Here is a 22,610-nt window from a genome sequence, read left to right as displayed (position 1 = left end):
GTGATAGTCTACAAAATTTAAAGTTATTTAAGACATAGAAGAAGGAATAAGAATATAAAAGCAGCCAGCCGTGGTGGCTCACGCCTGTAATCCCAGCACTTTGGGAGGCCAAGGCAAGTGGATTGCCTGAGTGCAGGAGTTCGCGACCAGCCTGAGCAAAAATTAGCCAGCTGTAGTGGTGTGCACCTGTAGTCCCAGCTACTTGAGAGGCTGAGGCAGGAGAATTGCTTGAACCTGGGAGGTGGAGGTTGCAGTGAGTCGAGATTGCGCCACTGCACTCAATCCTGGGTGACAGAGTGAAACTCCATCTCAGAAAAAAAAAAAAACGAGAACGTAAGAGCAAGGTGCTATTGTATTATGGAAAAACAATAAACAGATTTTATAAAGAATTTAAAGTAACTTGGAAATGAGAAATATCATTGAAATTAAATACTAAGTGGATAGGTTAAACACATTAGTCGTAGCTAAAAAGAGAATTAGTGAACTGAAAAGGAAATCCAAAGAAATTACAGAGTAAAGGACAAAAACACAGGCAAAGAGAAGTTGAAAATGAGAACATCCAGAATATTTCTATTCAGAGTTCAAGAAGTAGAGAATGGGAGAGTGGACATACATTGAGGTAATGACTAAAGAAATTTTCAGAATTATATAAAAGATATAGACCCTCAGATTCAGAAGGCACGGGGAGCCTTGAGCAGGGATAAATAAAAGTAAATCCCCCCTGGACATATTGTCATGAAACTGGAAAGTGTCTAAGACAGAGAGATTACCTTAAAAGTAGCCAGAGAGAATAAGATTGTTCACATATGAAACAATTAGACTGTTAGTAGACTTCTTCATAGTAATAATAGAGGCTAAAAGACAGTAGTATCACAGTTGCAAACAGTAAAGAAAAATAACTAGAAAAGTAGCATCCTATACTCCACTAAATTTCACTAATGAGGAGAAATAAAAATACTTTGAAAGACTGAGAATTTACCACTCATGGACCCTTGTTAAAATAATTTTTAACAGTGGTCTTCATCAAGAAGGAAATTTAGTCCAGAAGGTGGTGAAAGATGCAAGAAGCAATGTGAGCAGATAAACTGTTGCTTGGTCCCAGACCCTCAGTAGGCTATGCTTTCAAAAACTATTTTAGAAAAGCTTTTCCATTGATACAGAAAAAGTCAAGGAAGCTTAACTCTTAAACCTTGGGCTGTCAGGGGATTGGGAAGCACCAGTGAAATTTATGTGTATGTTTTAATGAGCATCGGTTGTTACAAAAAATTAATAGTCTTAGGGAATAAAAACAATTTGGGACAAAAATACTGGGCAATAATATGTAAGAAAGGAAGGGATGATAGGAATAAAAATATTTTAAGGACTTATTTGGGAGGAAGATTGTAATTACCTTTAGATTTTTTTAATTGCATACTACATATGCAGAAGTATGCATGGTGTACATGTAAGAGTTATAATTGAAAAATCAGACATTGTCAGGAAAGGAGAAAAAAAGAAAACAAAAGTTCAGTTCAGTAGAAAGTGGTGGCGGAATAAAAGAAGTAGAAAGCTCAATAGATAGAACAGAATACTAATCACAGTACACAGAAATTGACTACATATATCAGTTAAAATAATCTCTTAATGGAGTTCAAAAAAAAATCCAGTTCCATGCTACTTCCAAGAGACATAAAAGATTATTATGCAAAGCTTGAAAGTAAAGGGCTAGAAAAAGAGACTAGACAAATGCAAAGAAAGCTGGTTATTAACAGAATAGACTTATATAAAAACTTGAGTAGTAATGGTCACTTTATGATGATAAAAAGAATAATTCACTAGGACTATATAACAATCTGAACACTATGCATGTTAGCTTTAGATGTTTTCCCCTAAGAAAAATTGACAAAGAGAAATCAATAAATTTACAATTATGGGAGAGCTGATAAATGAAGCAGGCTCAAACAGCGTTGGTCTTGTACATCTAGCAGTTAGGGAGAAATACAATTTTTTTTTTTTTGAGTACTCATAGTACATTATAGAAGTTGACTGTAAATCAAGTCTTCCAGAAAATCCCAAAATATAACAGATAATTAGATATCTTAAAGGTCATATTCTCTGGCTTCTTTAGAGACCATTGGACAGAATGTGTAACCCAAATTTCCCTACTTTTGGAGACAAAATATGGTTTTAAATAAGTCAAAGAAGAAATAATAATGGGAATTATAAATAAGTAGATAATGACTTCTATGTAACCAAGTTTTTAGAGAATGCTAAAGCTGTACTTAGAGTAGTACTTACAGCCTTAAATACTTTATATTAGTAAACTGGATTGGAAATTTTTGAGCGAGGTATTCAAACAGTTACAAAAGGACAAAGCTCAAATAACTTGGAAGGAAATAAGAGCAGACGTGAACTGGAAATCGGAATTGTTAGGATCAACAATTTTGAAAAGATGCAATCGGCAAATCTTCATGAGGATTAGTTAAGGAGAAACAAGGCACAAATAAGCAATGTTAGAAATGAAAAGTTTATAGTAGAGACTTTAAAAATTTATATATACCATGAATTCCTTTATTTAAATTTGAAAACTGAGGTGACATGGACAATTTCCTAGGTAAATTTAATGCACTGTTTCAAGAAATAGAAAATTTGATTGCCCCAATTAACGTTAAAGAAATTGGACCAACTATTATACCAAATACTTAAGGAACAGATGATTCTAAATTATACAGACTATTCAAGAGCATAGGCAAAGAGGGAATATACACTAATTCATTTTGTGGGGTTAATATAACATTAACATGAAAACCAGCCAAGGAAAATGCAAACCAGTGTCACTTATGAACATAGATAGAAAATATTAAGTAATATTTACAAATCAAACTCATTAGTGAATATTTAAACACACCATTGTCAAAATTGCTCACCCAAGGAGTCTAAGATGGCTTTAAATTAGAAAATCACATACTACTTTCCATATAACAGATTAAAAGGAGAAAAACTGAATCATCTCTAGATAAAAAAAAGCCATTCATATCTCAATCATGTTGAAAAGTCATAGCAAACTATGAATGAAAGGGAATTCTTTTTTGTGAGACAGAGTCTCTCACTGTTGCCCAGTCTGGAGTGCAGTGGTGCGATCTCAGCTCACTGCAAGCTCCGCCTCCTGGGCTCACCCCATTGTCCTATCTCAGCTTCCCAAGTAGCTGGGACTACAGGCACCTGCCACCACGCCTGGCTAATTTGTTTTTGTATTTTTAGTAGAGATGGGGTTTCACCATGTTAGCCAGGATGGTCTCGATCTCCTGACCTCGTGATCTGTCTGCCTCGGCCTCCCAAAGTGCAGGGATTACAGGTGTGAGCCACCACGCCCGGCCAAAAGCGAATTCTTTTACCTCATATGGGGGCATTTATTAGGTACAACAACTGCTGTATGCCTAATATAAAAGGATTATAAATGTAACTAAAATACCTGTTATAATTATATACAACAAAAGATACTTGGGGTAAATCTAACATGGCAAGATTGTTTTGGATGAAACATAAAATTATTTAAAATCAAGTAGGGCAATGGGTTTTGAGGAAAGGTACTCTGGGAGATTTAATTATGTCGATGCTGTTTCATTTCTTAGTGGTTAGGAGCAAAGATGAAAAAAATACTAAGGTTTGGCCAGGTGCAGTGGCTCACACCTGTAATCCCAGCACTTTGGGAGGCCGAGGTGGGCGGATCACGAGGTCAGGAGTTCGAGACCAGCCTGCCCACCGTGGCGAAACTGTGTCTCTACCAAAAATACAAAAAAAAAAAAAAAAAAAATTAGCTGGGTGTAGTGGTGCGCGCCTGTAATCCCAGCTACTTGGGAGGCTGAGGCAGGAGAATTGCTGAACCTGGGAGGCAGAGGTTGCAGTGAGCCAAGATCAGGCCACTGCATTACAGTCTGGGTGACAGAGCAAGACTGTCTCGAAAAAAATATAAATATATATTAAGCTTTAACAAAGATGGGTGTTTAGTAAGTTTATCTTGTGTGCTGGAAGTGGTTCATTAAAGTCTTATGATTATATTCACACTAATGAAGATACATTATTATGTGTGCTAGGGTTCTCCAGAGGGATGGAACCAATAAGATACATGGCAGTTTTTTAGGGAGAATTGCAAGGTGATTACAAGGCGAAGTCCCATGATAGGCCATCTGCAAGCTGGGGAAAGAGAGAAGCTGATGCTGATAGTGGCTCACTGGCTCAGTCCAAGTCCAAAAGCCTGAAAACCAGGGAAGCTGATAGTGCAGCCCTTGTCTGTTGCCAAAGGCCTGAGAGTCCCCTGGGAAGCTGCTGGTACAAGCCCTAGAGTCCAAAGGCCAAAAAACCTGGAGTCTCTTGTCCTGGAGTCTGATGTCCAAGGGCAGGAGGAGTGGAAGCAAGCATCTGGCATAGGAGGGAGAGCGAGCTAAAGACGCAGCAAGCAAACTTATCCTACCTTCTTCCGCCTGTTTTGTCATAGCTGCACTGGCAGCTGATCGGGTGGTGCCCACCAACACTGAAGACAGGTTTTCCTCTCCTGGTTCACTGACTCAAATGTCAATTTCCTTTGGCAACACCCTCACAGACACACCCAGAAACAGTACTTTACCAGCCATCTAGGCATTCCTCAATCTAATCAAGCTGACACCTAATATTAACTTAATTAATTTAAACTTAGCTAATTTAAACTTTTAATTGAGTATAATTTGGAGCTTAGTGCTCTTAAACCCACTAAGTAGATAATAACAGATTATAGGACATACTAGGAATGTAAGTGCAAGGTTCTTAAAAGTTCTGGTAAGATGTATCAGTGTGCTCCAGAGACCACCAGGAACACACCTGTAGTTGAATGAAGTTGGGTTTACTAGTTGGGTTTACTGACTTACTGCAGCAAGGGAGAATGAATACCACAGAGAACAATAGGATGTCTTACAAGTTTGTTAGAAAAGGATTTTTTTTTTTGGGCTTGGGTTTGTGTTAGCTGATTTTGGATAAGGTTCAAGGAAGTAGAGCTTTGCTCCGCATTGGATGCTCTCAGGAAGTAGAGATGATTCTGTGTTTGGGTATCTTATCAAATCTTATCTAGAAGGTGAGAGGAATGAATCTTACTAAATCTTATCTGGAAGGTGAGAGGAATGAATTGAGGCTAAAGCTACAGTTGGTAAAGTAGTAGCAGTCACTCGTATTAGCCAGGATAAAAGGTTGTTTGGTCATTTTTCTGGTGTGGTCAGTGTTCCTGTTTTTGTCTGAGTTTTGACATGGTTATGGACTGTTGATCTGTCACAGATGATAGTCTTGTGTGATGTTGGTATTCTTTGAAATATTTATGTTCAACGGGAGAACACCACAGCCTACCTGTGAGTGCCAGGCCAGCTTCCAGCAACACTAAGGCCTGTCTTACTCTACCAGACCAGTTTCTGGCTGCTAGGAGCTGTTTGTCTCATCAGATATTGGAGAAAAACACAGTAATACCAAGTGAAAACCAATAATTAATTGATGTAGGTAGGAGATTGTATTGAACTTCATAGCTATGCAGGGAGTATGTGAATTACTGGTGAGTTTTCTTCTAAAAGCTTATAGTTGGTGGTTTGATTTTGAAACATGTTTAACAAAGAATCGCCCTGAACTTTTATTTTCACATAGATGTCCTTTTCTAATTAGGTGCTTCAGGAGTTTGTATGTATGTATACTGGCAATGCGCAAAGCATTTTAGTTTAATTTTTGAACTCCTGTCTTGGGGTTTGCAATCAGAGCCTTGTGTCACTTTTTTTTCTTTTCTTTTTAAAAATAACCTGAGTGGTGACAGTGTTTGTTGCTGAATGAAGGATTTCATTTTTTTCAGTCAACTGAAAATCATTTGGACAAAATAAATAAGTGAAGTAATGTTGCTTTCATTAAAAAATCACAACCAGGGATTACCGAGTAATCTCTGGCATTTTGTGGCTTGTATACTGTTTCTGGAAGTAACTGCTTTGAAGGACAGTCAAGATGTACATAAGTAGATAAGTTCTGCATATGTTTTTAAATTTATATTTATTTTTTAAAATTTTTTGAGACAAGGTCTCCCTCTGTCATCCAGGCTGGAGTGCAGTGGAGTGATCTCGGCCAACTGGACTTCCCCTCCGGGGATCAAGCAGTCCTCCCACCCCAGCCTCCTGAGTAGCTGGGACTGCAGGCATGGGCCGCCACACTTGGCTAATTTTTTAAGGTTTTTGTAGAGATGAAGTTTCACTGTATTGCTCAGGTTGGTCTTGAACTGGGCTCAAGCAGTTCTCCCTCCTTGGCCTCCCAAAGTGGTGGGATTACAGGTGTGAGCCACCATGCCTGGCCCTGCATATATTTTTTTAACGATTTCTTTTAAGATCAGCTATTTTAATTAGCTGTTTTTTTTCAAGACAAAATTATGCAAGAGGGATAACAGATCTATCAGTCATGTTATATCTTTAAACATGTATAGAGTAAGGTATTTTTGTATTATTTTAAGAATAGCATGAAATAAAATGAGCTTTTTAAGTTAATGTAATTTTTATTAAATTTAATAATTTCTATTAAATTTAATAAATTCTATTATTTTAAGAACACGATGAAATAAAATGAGCTTTTGAAGTTATGATTTTTATTAAATTTAATCATTTCTATTAAAAAGTAGAGCTCGGATTTTCCTACTAAACCTTTTTACCAGTAAGGTCATAGGCTATAGGTCTGGCATCAAGAAAGACTGATGAATGCTGCTTTTTTCCCAAAATAAGTTATTAGCCATAGAGAATTCTTTTTTTTTTTTTTAAAAAGTTACTCCATTACATCGCTATCTTGTTTTTGTTTTTTTAAAGGAATTGTATTTATTTGTCCTTGTTGCATATTATTAGTATACTTATTCATGAACTTCTAATTTTAAGCAAATAAATGTTTTTATTTCAGTTAATGGCCAACCAAGACCCCTTGAATCAAGTCAGGTGAAATATCTCCGTCGAGAACTGATAGAACTTCGAAATAAAGTGAATCGTTTATTGGATAGCTTGGAACCACCTGGAGAACCAGGACCTTCCACCAGTATTCCTGAAAATGGTAAACCCTGAATCCATTGTATTCTGATTTATTGTTCTCACATCTTTGTGGAGGTTTTAAAAAACTCTTTTTAAGTGGGAGAAGGATGGCACTCCCAATATCACTCTTGTTTCTTCCTCTGCCTCTCTACTAGTATTTATGTCTGTGTTCCTAAACTTTGCTGTTCGTCCAGATGACTAGGAGGTTTCGTTATACCAATTCCTGGATATAATATACCAAATACTGGAGTGTAGCATCTGGAAACCCATTTTTAAAGTGTTTTCTGGGTGATTCTTTTGCAACTAGTCTTAGACTTTTGGATTTATTACATAGGTCAGTTTTCAAATCCTTTTGACACATGAACCCTTTTTAGTATAATAAGTAATGAACCTTGGAAATTGAAAATCATTTCATGAATAATTACATAGTGTTGGAAGTATTTTCAACTAAAAATCACTTAGATTAGTAATGTTCATTAAAAATGGTATGTTATAAAGTTGAAACACAGTTTTTAATAATAATATTTAAAGAAAAACTGATTTTTTCCCCATTGTATAGATGACATGTACTGTTTGTGTTAAGATAAAGCAAAATGTGTCGACATTTCGAACTGACATAATTTTGGGACCAAATGTATTTTAAAATGTGGACTGAAACTTTATGTGTTATGACTTGAAAGTAGAGTTAAAAAACTGCTTTCTTCTTTTAAGATTCTTAGATGTTGCATTTAAAGAAAACTCTTATTATTATTATTTTTTAACAAATTCTTTGTTTGCTTATAATTTTCATATGTTTAAAACTGTCCATATTGTGAAATAGTAATTTCAAAAAAATCTAGACTGGATGACTGCATATAAAGGGCTTAACATGAGATAATTTTTGTGGATAAATGGCATGTGTTCTATTTTTGGCCACTAAATAATTTGGGAGTTTTTGTTTTCTATTTTTATTTTAGTTACAGTTTAAATAAAGATGTATTTTCCATCATTTCTCTCTTCCTGTCTTCTAATAGTCATATGGAATTATGTTAATGATAGATGTTTAATAAATATTTGGTGATTGATTATTTCTAGTTCCACTTCTATTTCAGAACATAATGGAGATTTGCTGAATACTATAATGAGATTCTCTTGGTCACTTTATGATGAAACCTTTTATATTTCAGGTCAAAGAAGGTTGCCTATTCTGAGCCCTCCCTCTCCAAACAAAAATTTCCAATTTTAGATCAAGAATCAATGAAAAAGTTAGACAATTTTTCCAGAAGAATTCATAGATGCTGACACAACATTTGCATATAATTTCAGGGGATTTAACCATCTGCAGAATATTAAGAAGTGTAGATGAGAATTTAACCAGTATAGCCAGTACTGTTCAGAAATTAGCTACAGTGGCCCACATTCTACTCTAAGGAATGGATTTATGAGTTTTTTGCTTTAGGTGAAACTTTTTCCTCACCTGTTTCTTGCTACTGTTTATACTTTATTCTTTGTTTCTATATTTTTTATACATATTGTTAGCTTTTTACCTATGTTAATGTAAAAGATGTTAAAATTGGTTTCTTCTCTGCATCTTGGAAATCATGCGATATATTGTTTTCTTGTATGGCCATCTTCTAGTTACTGTGTCCTGTCTGACAGTATCTGATGATAAGATGATATAAGAATAATACAATCTGCATTTTATTTTTAGAGATAGTTCTAATTTTTTTAAAAAATAAACAACAACAATAAACCGTACATCAGAAACTGAAATCTAGTCCACAAAATGAAATTGCCAATCAGCTATTAGTGCTATTTAGAACCTGTGGCTTACCCTCACTAAGAAATGTGGCCACCTGTGGTCTTCAGCTCTCTATTAACAGCGATTCTTGGATGCTTGTTTTCCTTTAAGAGGCAAATGATGTGTAAACTACCTTAGATAGAAGATTGACCTGTTGCAGTATCTCCAGCAGCTAATGGAGCAAGTAGTAGGACATATAGTGTGTTTGCTGATGGTTTTTCAGTTTATGATAAGTGAAAAGAGGCATAGGTAGTGAGATGTGAGGGGAAACAATTTGTAAGACTGACGTGGTATGCTCTTGGGATTAGAGGAAGGAAGTTGGTAGGGAAGACAGGTAACTGGTAGACATGTTTTAAAGGAATATTTCTAGTGGTTTTCTTTTTCCAAACATTTAGAAAATATTAGGGTAGCCTGGAATGGTATGTTAGGAATGAATGAGCTGCCAGCCAGTGTGTGCTGTGGGTACTTATATTCCGTTTAGCACTTACATTTTTTTTCAGAAGATACATTTTGTATTGATTACAGGTGTGATCTAAGAACTGATGTTCATTTACTTGCTTGGTAACAAAAGTGATAATCGTTGTCCCTTAATTGAGTAAATGGTTACCAACAGTCTTTTTTTTTACTTGTTCGTGTTTTTTGTTTGTTTCTTTTGATGTCTTTTGTATCTTGGACTTGGATTCCTATTTGTAAAATGTATGTTATTCTTGAACTCTTTTTCTTTCACAAGACAGTAGTATAAATGCCTGTGGAATATCTTAGTATCCTTAGAAGAAAAGCATGATTTTAAATTTAACCTGCTCATAATATTTGACATTTTGTTTTTCTGTTGTTGTTTTAAACATTTTATTATAGAAAAGTTTAAGTATATAAGAAAGTAGACGTTATAATGAATCCCAGAAACCCACATCCAGTTTCAACAGTTACCAACTTATAGTATCATATAATTACACTATACACACTTCCACCCCTCCTGTTACCCAGACTGGAGTATGATCTCAGCTCACTACAAAGTTTGCCTCCCAGGTTCAAGTGATTCTCATGACTCAGCCTCCTGAGTAGCTGGGATTACAGGTATGCATCACTGTGCCTAGCTAAGTTTTGTATTTTTGGTAGAGATGGGGTTTTGCCAGGCTGGTTTCGAGCTCCTGATCTCAAGTGATCTACCCACCTTGGCCTCTCAAAGTGGTGGGATTACAGGCATGAGCTGTTGCACCCGGCTCCCCTCCTGTATTATTTTGATGCAGATCCCATATACATCATTTCATCTGTAAGCATTTTAATAAGTATTTTAATAAGTAATACATATTAAAATAGAAGGTAGCAAATTCAAAACTGTTTTTAATGTGCTATTTATGGAAGATTATGAATTAATTACGGTTGGCTTGATTTCCATGTAATTTAATAGTGGACTAGTAGACAGTAGAAATAAAATGTAAAATTTGAGATTATAACCTTAGTTCAGTTTCTTTTTATAAAATAAAGCCTTAGTTCCTATAATTGTTACTTCCAGAGTGCCCAGTGGGTATCTGATACTGGGATATAGGTTATTGGGCTCCAGAAAAACCCAAAAAAGTAAAATGTTTCTCTTTATCAAGGAGCTTGTATTTTTTTCATCTAATGTTTCTTACAAAAGGAGGTAAATAATTTTTTTGGAAAGCTGTCCTGTTGTTCATCTTCTGTTTCTTTTTGCCCTCTTCTCCCTGTTACTAGAAGTAAAAATATATTTAAAAAAAAAGGAATTAAAATGATCTATAATCCTATATTCCGACATACTTAACATTCCAGACTATCATTATACACCTGCATTATTTCCCTTGTACTTTTAGGCCTTACTGAATATAGATGAAAAGGAAACAAGTTTTTGTTTATTCCTCTTATTTTTACAGATACTGTGGATGGTAGGGAAGAAAAGTCTGCATCTGATTCTTCTGGAAAACAGTCTACTCAGGTTATGGCAGCAAGTATGTCTGCTTTTGATCCTTTAAAAAACCAAGATGAAATCAATAAAAATGTTATGTCAGCATTTGGCTTAACAGATGATCAGGTTTCAGGTAAGTTGGTTTCCAACTCCTTTATACCCTTCTTTCCTTCATCTTTCCTTTCTTCCCTTTCTTTCTTTCTTTAATTGAAGAATAACTTGGATATGGTGAAGTGCACAAATCTTAAGGGTTCTGCTTAACAAATGTTTACATATGTGTACACTTATGTAAAAGACTAACTAGATTAAGATGTATATGATTTCCAGCACCTCAGAAAGCTTTCTTATGTCCTCTCCCCAAGAGTAGCACCCTCACCCTTAAAGAATAACTACTGTTGGGTTCAAGTAAATTTTTGAAAGTAAAATTTAGAAAGTTTTTAAAAATCTGAACTATTTTATAATTTGATTAGGTGCAGTATTCGAATTATATTTGATCTGTCTTATCTCTTCTCATCTTAGAGAAATTGAAAATTAAATGTAGATTTTCTGGTTAAATTGCTTGAGTATACAGTGGGTTTTTATATAAATAAGTTTTTAACCTTAAAGCAGTACCTATATTGTTTTATTCTTTTTAACTTTTGGTTATAATTTCTTAATTATTTTTTCCCGTGTCGTTTTCGCTTTTTGGATTCTAATAACACATACATTGGAGAGCTTGATACTGTCTCATGGGTCATTAAGGTTCATTTTTCTTCAGTCTTCTCTCTGTTCTTCAGGTTGGGTGATTTCTATTGAACTCTTCAAAGTCGTTGTGATTTCTAATATGCTGTGGAACCTTTCTAGTGAATTGTTTAATTGTGCTTTCAGCTCTAGAATTTCCATTGGGTTTTTATAGTTTCTGTTTCTCTGTTGAGATTCTTTATTTTACATTCATTAAGACTATATTTTCCTTTAATTGTTTGAATGTATTTATGTTTGATTCTTTAAAAATATTTAGCTGCTTTAAAATGTTTATCTGCAACATCTAACACTTGGACCCATTTGGAGTCCATTTCTATTGACTGGGTTCCTCTTTCCCACACACACTCCCCCCAACTCCAGTAGGGTCACATTTTTCTGTTTCTTTGCCTGTGTGATAGTGTTTGGTTGAAAACTAGACATTCTGGTTAATATGTTGTAGTGACTTGGGACTACACTACAAGATTTTCTGTTTAGAGGATTTTCTGTTATTGTTGATCTAGCAGGGAGTTGATTTGTATGGACCTAACGTAAATAACAAACAGAAAAGCACTTCTCTAAAAGAAGAAGGTATTTGGGAATAGAGCATTGCATTGAAAATATGCATGCCATAGTAAACTATGTGCATATTCAGTGAGGTAAAGGCAGACAAAGATTTTTAAAGGAAAAAATGAGGAGAATGTATAATTGTTTTGAAATAATTATTGTTGGCTACAAAGATCATTAGCAAGAGTGATGCCAGTCTGAGGTTGGACAGGCAGTTTCTGGGCAGATGTCCTCACAGTCACAGAAGTATTTTTTTTTTTTTTTTTTGCAAAGTTGTGATGGCCTGTCTGTAGGCTTGTGGTTTTTGAATTCTTTTGTGATAGTTTTTGCAAGAATCCTCTCTTCATGGCCTTATCAGAGTTTTTAATATTTTTTTTAACATTAATGACTTCATTTTGGTTTTGATAACTTTCACATACTCAAAACTGCTCCTTCTTTCTCCCTATGGTGTATAGCAGCTGATACGTATGCTCGGTCCTTTCAGCTTGCTCTAGGTGCTGCATTTTCTCTGAGCCTTCTTGAGATATCCTCCTCTGCTCTCCCAGCCCTATAGTCAGCTGGGGATTTGGGCAGAGTATGTATACCTAGATCTTGGGTCTTACCCTTTCAGTAGCACCCTCACTTGCGGGATTTTCCTCCTAAATCTTCAGCTGCTTGTCCAGCCATGAGATTGTTTTAACACTGTTGTTTTCTGCCATTGGAGCTGCAGAGGTCAGCGCTTTTAATTCTTATCCATTCTAATTTTATTGGGGTAAACTCCTCTGGTTTCTGATTGGCTTTCAGTTATTTCAAATAGTTTATTTTGTTTTGTTCATGTTTTTAGTTATTACCTGGGGGAGAGTTTATCTGATGGATTTACTTTGCCTTTATCAGTAGTTGGAAATGTGTACAGTCTATTCATTTTGTATTTCTTAGAGACTTTCATGGAATTACTCACAAAAGAGAATTGTGTGAAAATTTGATGAGGTCAGACTTTTAAATTTTGATTTAAATGTAGTATATTCCAGACTAGAATAATATTAATATGATTCACATTATTTGAAGACCATTTTTCTCACAGCTTTGTATGTTGAATTATAGTAGGAAAAACTATATGCATAGCTAGGATACTTTTGTAGTTCTTCAGGTGTGATGTGGTAAAAATGTGGCTTATTACAATAATGAATGTGGCAATGGGAAGGAGGGATAAAATATTACAGACATGGAATGAACATTAACTGTAATAAGTTACATATAAGGGAGGAAAGAGGAGCCAAAGTAACAAATATATATATTTAGGCTAATAACAGTGTCTTTTGTGGGAAGAATGTGTGTATTTATCTACATAGATATAAATTTAAGTAAAATGGTGGTAGATAGAAACCATCATCCATTTTATTTTGGCAATCATCAGTCTCTCTTGCATTACCAGTATTATATCTTAGTTTAGGTTCTTATTAATACTTGGACTGTCAGCTATTAACTGTGCCTAATACTGTGGTAAGTTCTTGGGATACATCAGAGCACAAGATAGAGGTTTGCCCTTAGAAAAATTAGTCTGCTGATAATAGCAAGTAGTTATATGGAACTTTCTGAGTAGTAGTCACTTTTATAAGCTTTTGCTGTATAATTCCTTTTATAAGCCCATGCTATAAGCTCTTGTTAACTCGTAATCCTCACAATAACCTTATCAAGTAGGAATTAGTATATCCTTTGTACAGATGAGAAAACTGAGGCACAGAAAGAGATTATGTAACATGTCCAGAGTTACACAGCTAGTGAGTGACAGCACTAGGATTTGAACCTGGGTAGTCTAGCTCCTAAACCTATGCTTTTAACCACTCTTCTGTGTTGCCAAAGCAGAAAGAATTTAAAGGAGTAAGACATATTTACATTGTCCTCAGAATATCTTTTTTAACTGTCACAGCATTGGAACTGTAATATATTCTCTCTATTCATTTCTGTGTTCATTATTTTGTAAGAATTATAGTGGCTCCATATGTAAGAGTGCTAGGCTAGGCTTTGTTAGGCAGACAAAAAAGAATCAATGGTCAGGAGCCCGGCCAAAAGAGTGCAGAGTGTTTGAGAGGGAAAGTGAGAGCTGTTCAGAAATGCAAAGTAGAAGTCAGTATGGGTTAACAAAAGTAAACTAGATAGAAGTTCACTAGTGGAAAAAGTATTCATGAGTCAAGAAGGCTTACTAGAAGTGTGGAATTATAATTGCATTTTAAATAATGTTATATTTAAATATGTGAATGTTATATTTAAATATATGGGATATAGTGGGAGAGAACAGAGACAAATGAAATAGAGGTCAAAAAAATATTAGCTATGTTATGGGAGTGGGGAGAAGGTGAGTTGAGCTGAAAGGGAGGCATGTGAGAAGAGAAATTGGGAGAAATAGTGTTTGGACCCTTAATGCCAAACTAGGAGGTTGAACTTAATTTATGGGCAGTGAAGACCCCTTGAAGGAATGAAGTGACAATTTTGGTTCATGTGCAGAATACATTGCTTGGAGTAGGGGGATATTGGCATTGCAGACATGAGTTTTGATTTTTGCAGGGAGAGGTTAAGACTCAGGATTATAGTACTCTACACTTTATAAGGAAGGATTTCCAGTTGTAGCTTTGGATTAAGAGACTGGAGCAAAGGAAAAAATAAAGTACATACATTTAATGTAAAAAGCCGTATTTGTGGTTATATACTTATTCTGTAGTACTTTTATTATCTTTTAACCACACTTATTCCTTGAGCCTGCTGGGGGAAGGCCTTGTGTTGGATACTAAACTGACTTTTTTTTATTATCCAGGGCCACCCAGTGCTCCTGCAGAAGATCGTTCAGGAACACCCGACAGCATTGCTTCCTCCTCCTCAGCAGCTCACCCACCAGGCGTTCAGCCACAGCAGCCACCATATACAGGAGCTCAGACCCAAGCAGGTCAGATTGAAGGTAAAATAGAGTTTAGAACACATGTTTGGGAAAGTACATGTGTAGAAGTGTTCATTGCAGCATTGTTGTAAACACTTCATGTATTCAGTCATGCCTTAAACACAGGAAAAATTTTGATTTACTGACATGATTTGATGTTAAAAAACCAAATAGAACAGTATGTCAGGTATGTTTCCAATTATTGGAATGAAAAAATACCTCAAAAAAGTGTTTCTATGTATATAGATACAGAGTGAAAGACCAGTCATTAGTCAGTGGTGACCCTTGGGGAGGATAGTGAAGTTCAGACTGGTGATTTCACACTTTATTTTGTGTTATAGATGCTGTTTTATCTCTCTCCTTTCTTCAGCAGCTGTGCATGATTTTTCTAATTTAAAAAGATTTGTAAATAGAGATAAAGGATAACTTTAGTTGTAGTGGGTTTTTTTGGTAAGATTAGTAGCCTTTTATAATTTTGTAAATTTAGCAATATGTCTTTAACAGAAAAAAAGCAGTGTATTTTAAGTCAGACTTTTTCTTCTGAAATAGTCTGTCCTTGGATATACAGTTTAGTCTCTCTGGGTTTTGATATTCTTTCACTGTAAAATGTGAAAACTGGACTAAACCCAGTGGTTTCAAAAGAATGTCTTTAGTTCTAAATGAAATATAACTTGAAAGCTCCGTATTTAAAATAGGGGATTGAAGGGCAACAGACTTCACACAGCAGGCACTAAGGTGCCTCATTGAAAACCTTGGAGTTCTGCAGAATGTGACTAAGTACTTAACTAATCTCTAGGGTGCCTTCTAGATAATGAAGTGTGATTTTTGTATTGCCTGTGCGTGTTGGGACCTTTAAAGCCACATTCCACTTCAAAACAAACACCAGGTGGTGCTCTAACTATTTGTTTAATGGGTCAGATAGTGGTATAATGTATTTCCAGCCCCAGAAGCAAGTGATTAAGGTTATCAATTACATTAAAACAAAAACAAAACATAGCCTAAAATGAACTGACCACTTTTGGAATAGAATCCTATCATCCTGTGGTGATACTTGCAGAGTTACCTGGCTAGGTGTGGTGGCTCACGCCTATAATCCCAGTGCTTTGGGAGGCTGAGCCAGGAGGATCACTTAAGCCCAGGAGTTTGAGACTAGGCTGGGTGACATAGTGAGACCCTGTCCCTACAAAATAAAAAAATGATTTAAAAAAATTAGCTGGGTGCTATGGTGTGTGCCTATAGTTCCAGCTACTTGGGAAGCTGAAGTGGGAGGATTGTTTGCATTGTTGAATTGAAGCGGTCTAGGCTGCAGTGAGCTGTATCACTCCACTGCACTCCAGCCTGGGCAACAGAACGAGACCCTGTCTCAAAAACAAACAGCCAAAAAAAAAAAAAAAAAATCCAGAGTTGTCTGTTGGATGAACACCAGTCATTATGAACTAGCAGGTGACATTTTGCTGATGAATCAGTGGTTTGCGAAGAATTTCTTATTGCTCAAGCCTTTTCTCAACCAACTTTAGTTAACTCCTCCTCTGCACCAAAATGCTACTGCCAAAACTAGAACAAACGAACTAAAGCAGATGTCAGCTGAAATGGACAAAAGTAGAGTATAGGTATGATGAGAGTTTAATGCCTACATCAAGTGAACTAAAGATTTGTTTTTAAATAAATCCCATTTTAAGTATATACTGTGATACAGTGACAGTTGGAAGGATCATTGTACCAAATAATGTTTGCTGTTTATGTATAAATAAATGGGAATTAAGGCGCTACTAGCAATATCTAAACATTCTATGAAGTGTTTAATTGAGCATTTTCAAATAAGTAAAATTTTAAAAGTGTGAAAGGACATACAGTGAAAATTCTCTCCCCCACCTCTGTCCACAGCAACCAAATGCCTTTTTCCAGAGGTAGCAGATTAACATTGTTTATGTGCATTTAATTTTTAGAGTAGTATTGTATGCCTTGCTACAATTAACTGTTAGCTTACATTAAAACATACAGTATGAAAATTGTACAATTAATATGTGACGTCATTTAAACTATTAATAACTGATCTAATTCTAGATCAGTGCTGTCCAAAAGAATTACGATAGAAGCCACATGTAATTTTTCTATTTAGCAGCATTAGAAAAATGTTTAAGAAAAGGTAAAATTAATTTTATTTAGCCTAATGTATCTAATGTGTACTCACTATTAAAAAGTTAATTTTTTTGGTACTGTGTATTGGAAGTCTGGGATTTGACACTGATTTGGAACACTTCAAACAACAAACAACGTATCACAATTCAAACAAGCCACATTTCAGGTGCTCAATAGACACGTGGCTAGTGATTATTTTAAGAGCACAGCTTTGGATAAATATAGTCATTATTTATAGATTCCCAGCGTGAATTATAGGCTACTTTTACTTTTTGATGTATAATGAGTCTTTGACATTGTCAGTTATTTAGATCAACTACTGGTTATAATTTGAGCAGAATTACCAACATAAAATGTATTACTTATAATTTGTTAACATAGCAATCTCTTACAATGTGTTAATAGTCCAAACTAAAATTAAGAATTCTGAGTTGTTACATAACTCCCATAAAAGGGACTTTGGAACTGTGAATTTTATTCCAAATAAATGTAGTCTTAATATGTTGTTCAGTTAAAAGGATCAACAAGATATTGCGCATCATTAAAAAAACCGAAAGGGATAATGTTACTCTTCTTCATATAAAGCCAATGCCTGTTACAGGAAGACTATGTGATGTTGCCAGAAATGTAACTGGTAAGGAGAAGAACGCTAAAAATCATCAGAGATCGGGAGATATTGCTGTTTGACAACCTAAAAAAATGAAAAAGCATATAATTAAAATCTTTAAAATCATATGCCAATATAATGAAAAGCTGAGTAGACTTTATTATGTAAATGTTGAAACATACATAGAATAATCAACTCTTCATGTAGTCATGTGGCTTCAACACTTACCAATATTTTGGCATTCTTTTTTCATCATTTTTTCCCCACTGCACTCCTTTTAATTTGCTGGAGTAGTTTAAATCAAATTATGAACAGCTTATTATACTCAGCTATTTCAGTATGTATGTCTAACTGATAATCTTCTTTTTAATATAACCACCATGCTGTTATTTAACAGTGATTCTTTTTTATTTTTAATTGAGGCAGGGTGTCACTCTGTTGCCCAGGTTGGAATGCATTGGCTTGATTACAGCTCACCTGCAACCTCAACAGTGATTCTTAATGTCAACATGTGCTAGTCTATGTTTGAATTTCCCTAATTGTTTCAAGATTAGTTTGTTAAATTGACTTGTTCAAATTAGGGGCCTAACAAGGTTCACACTTTGCATTGTTAATGTGTCTTGAGTCGTTTTTTCTAACGGCTATCATCCCTTACATGTTTCTAAAATCAAAACTATGTATATTATTTATTACTGTGTAACTATTATCCCAAAACATAGATGCTTAGACAACAAAAGTTAATTGTCTCATACGGTTTTAGACAGATATCCCGGAATGGTTTAGCTGGGTGATTTTTGGCTCAGTATCTCTCATGAGGTTGCAGTTAAAAATGGCTGCTGGGGTTATAGTCATCTGAAGCTTAACCAGAGCTGGAGGATTCAGTTCTTTACCGTTTGGACTTTTCCATGGGGCTGTTTGGGTGACCTCATGACATGACAGCTTCACCAGAATGAGTAATCAGAAGAGAGTGAGGTAGAAGATACCTGTCTTTTATAGCCTGTCCTCAGAAATGTCACTGTCATTTCTGCAATATTCTCTTGGTATACAGGTCAGCCCTGTTCAGTATGTGAGGGACTACACAAGGGAGCAGATACTCATGTGCTTGTTGCTTATTCTTTGGTCATTTTTGTATTGTGGAGTTAAGTCTTTCTAATTTCTAAGAATATAAACGATACCAACCCATTGTCATAAATGCTATACATGTGCAGAAGCCATTGAGGGTCATGATAGAGGTTGGCTATTCTGTGTAATAAATAATTCCTGGAAGTCTTACCATTACTCTTTGCTTCATCCTGTTCTCTTTTTCCCCTTAATTTCTTTTATTACTTTTTACTTTATTCTGTCATTGATTCTTTTTGAAAATATACATAAAACATAGCTTATATATAGTCATGCACTGTATAACAACATTTCAGTCAACAGTGGACTGCATATATGATGGTGGTCTCATAAGATTATAATGGGCTGAAAAATTTCTATTGCCTAGTGATGTGTAGCCATCATAATGTAGCACAAGGCATTACTTACGTGTTTGTGGTGATTCTGGTGTAAACAGACTTACTACCGGTCATATAAAAGTGTAGCTCACATAATTATGGGTAGTACCTAATACTTGATAATGATAATAGGTGACTCTCTTACTCGTTTGTGAATTTACTATACTATATTTTTAAATCATTAGAGTGTACTCCTACTTATTGAAAAAAAAAACAAAGCTGTAGAACCAGGCTCAGATAGGTCCTTCAGAAGGTATTCCGGAAGAAGGCATTGTTATCATAGGAGATGACAGCTCCATGGATGTTCTTGACCCTGAAGACCTTCAGTGGGACAGGATATGGAGGTTATGGAGGTGGAAAATAGTGATATCAGTGATCCTGATGCTGTATAGGCCTAGGCTAATGTGTATGTTTGTGTCATGATATTTTTCTAAATGTTTAAAAAAGTAAAAGAAAATTTAAAATTAAAAGAATAGAAAAATGCTTATAGAATAAGGATATAAAGAATAAATATTTTTGTATAGCAGCACAATGTATTTTAAGCTAAAGTATTAAAAATGTTAAAAAATTAAGTTTATAAAGTAAAAACATTACAGTAAGCTAAGGTTAATTTATTGAAGAAATGGAATTTTAAAAAATAAATGTAGTATAGCCTAAGTGTATAGCGTTTGTAAATCTTTAGTAGTGCATAGTAATGTCCTTGGCTTTCACAATTCACTCAACACAAGTACCTCACTTGGAGCAGCTTTTAATCCTACAAGCTCCAGTCATGGTAAGTGCCCTAGGCAGGCATACCATTTTTTATCTTTTTTGCCATATTTTCACTGTACCTTTTTTATGTTTTGATATGTTTAGATACATAAATAATTACCATGTGTTAGAATTGCCTAAGTATTCCGTACAGGAACATGCTCTACAGGTTTGTAGTCTGCTATGTACCATATAGCCTAGCTGTGTAGTAGGCTATATATATCTAGGTTTGTGTAAGTATACTATATGATGTTTGTACAGTGATAAAATTTTCAGAACCTACTCTTGTCATTAAGCAATGCATGACCATATTTTTTATTACTCAAAACATTGCTTACTATAAACAATGTCTGCATTTTGCTTTCTTCATATGTCCTATAGATCTCTCAAGTATGTGAAGAAGTTCATCCTTTTTCTTTTTTTAAACAATTAAACAGACTTCTTAATTTTCAGAATACTGTGACAGTCCCATTTGGACTTGAATGAGGTGGGTTTAAAGTAAGTACCGTAAATCCTCACTTAACATTGTTGATAGGTTCTTGGAAACTGTAACTTTAAGTGAGACGATGTATGAGGAAATCAGTTCTACCATAGGCTAATTGATATGAGTAAGTTGAGTTCCTACAGCATATTTCTGATCACAAAAATACCCCCAGACTTCTAGATAAAGACTAAAAACAAATGTGAGTTATAGATACATTGAAGAAAGATTAATAAAAACAAATAAGATAATGATTTATGCAGTTATTCCAGTTCAGGGTTGTGGATGGTTGAAATCTATCCCATCAGCTCAATAGCAAAGTGGGGACCAACCCTGACAGGATGCTATTCCATTGCAGGGTGCACTTGCAACCACACACACACCCATAGTTGCTCAGACTGAGATCATTTAAACATGCTAAGTAACCTAACATACAAATCTTTGGGATGTGGGAGGAAATTGAAGTTCCCAGAGAAAACCCACACAGACTTGGGGAGAATGTGCAAACTCCACACAGAACAGTAACCCCAACTGGGAATAATTTTTTTTTCCTTCTCAGTGTTTTAATGAAACAATGTTGAACAAAAGATGTTTATGAGGATCTGCTGTAAAAGGAATCTTGTGTAGAGATATAATAAACCTCTGAAATTTTTAACTCTAGGGATGTTTTTCAAAATCAATTTATAGCAGTTTATGAAAACATGCAAAAAAAAAAAAAAAGCTTTATGAAGAGTTGTACCCTATAAATTTTTATTGAGGGGAATAACTGCGGTTTTGACCAGGAGTTCCTTACTGATTGATGACCACAGTCTACTACTACATGGAACCTTAATCTCAGCCTTTTTTGATGATGCCCAAGTTAATATTTATATTATTTTGTTCATGGGATAATATATGCAAAATGACTTTATAAACTAAAGCTTTGGAGTTATGCCTGAGTTCCAGTGATGGTTCTTAGCTCTTGATGGTTCTGTTCTTAGCTATTGACTGCAGGTAAGTTGTTTAATTTTTCTGTATCTGAGATAGGGAATACTAATTTGGTTGAATTTTTTTAGATGTGTTTATTGCCTGTTTGCTTATTTTTTTGTTGTGGAGTTAAGCCTTCGAATTTTCAAGAATTAAGAGTTCATTTTTATGTGCTATACATATTTACTCCCCTTGATTATATTTCTCTACCTACTTACCTTTTTATTTTAGATTCTGGTCACTTCTATTCCAAAAGTTAGTTATGAAGTACAATCCAGGATTAAGGTGGCATCTAAATTTGGTTAATTTCTGTGCTACCTTTTATGCTATTAGTCTAAATCATTAAGAAAGCATTTAAGAAACTTTTGTGAGCGTTTCTTTTTTTCTTCTTGTCATATTTGGGAATAAGATAAATAGCTTAAAATAGTTGAGCTGATTTTTATTTTTATTCTGTTTTTATTATAAAGAAACATTTGCTAGGAAATAAGCTGGATATAAACATAGTTGTATCTCCTTTAGTGCTACCCAGTGGGCAGCACTTTGACACCTTTAGGGCTGAGCAGCTAGTATAATAGAGTGGGCTCTGTCTCATTTTCTAAGCCTGTGAGTCCTAGCTGCCTATTGCAGCTCGATTTGAGTGGCAGTTGATACAATGTCTTTTTTTTTTCTCACTTCTGCAGTAAGTGTCTGGTTTGCTCATAGTCTTTTGATTAATAGGTAGTTTGAATATTTTTCAAAGAATCAGCCAACATGTGATTATTTTAAAGATTTAAATACCAGATAGATATTAAAATGCAAGGTTATTGCTACTAGATATTACATCTAGTTAAATCAACCATTGTGAAATAATTGAGAAGTAGAGATAATAAAGACATAAACCAATAAATCTTTGCTTGAAAATCACAGGTATGGGAACAGATTGTGAGGACAGAAAAATAAAAAGTAAAAAGAAAAATCATAGGTAATAAGTGTCTAAAAGGTTTCTTTATAGGAACAGTAGTTGTTGACCCCAAATAGGACGAATAGGACTCCCATGTTCAAGAACACATCACCATTGTTAAAAAGATCTGCCATTATTAAATAGTGCAATGAAGAACCATTTAGGCTTTATTAGAGTCCACATTATTGGCGAAAGATGTTGGATATTCATAGAAAATCAAACTTGACAAATTCCAAAAGTGTCTTTCAGCTCTGGAACAAAAGATGTCATGTAGTTCCTTGCTACCAAAAAGTTTGTTCAT

At 34.9% G+C, this 22,610-nt stretch overlaps 1 protein-coding gene across 10 annotated transcripts in view; it reads left to right on the top strand.

Moving 5' to 3' along the window:
- TFG (trafficking from ER to golgi regulator) overlaps positions 1-22,610 on the top strand; it is a 40,540-nt gene that overhangs the window by 13,369 nt on the left and 4,561 nt on the right. For 5 of the 10 annotated variants that reach the window (XM_024245172.3, XM_002813347.6, XM_024245173.3 and 2 more), the window contains exons 4-6: positions 6,913-7,059; positions 10,707-10,871; positions 14,811-14,951. In XM_024245172.3, the coding sequence (XP_024100940.1) occupies positions 6,913-7,059; positions 10,707-10,871; positions 14,811-14,951 (453 nt within the window). The remainder of the gene's footprint in view (positions 1-6,912; positions 7,060-10,706; positions 10,872-14,810; positions 14,952-22,610) is intronic. The other 5 variants (XM_024245175.3, XM_024245174.3, XM_063721858.1 and 2 more) reach the window with 1 other exon arrangement.

Source organism: Pongo abelii, chromosome 2, assembly GCF_028885655.2.
Source record: "Pongo abelii isolate AG06213 chromosome 2, NHGRI_mPonAbe1-v2.0_pri, whole genome shotgun sequence".
In the NCBI taxonomy this organism is placed as follows: Eukaryota; Metazoa; Chordata; class Mammalia; order Primates; family Hominidae; genus Pongo; species Pongo abelii.
This window is presented reverse-complemented; position numbering and strand designations above follow the sequence as displayed.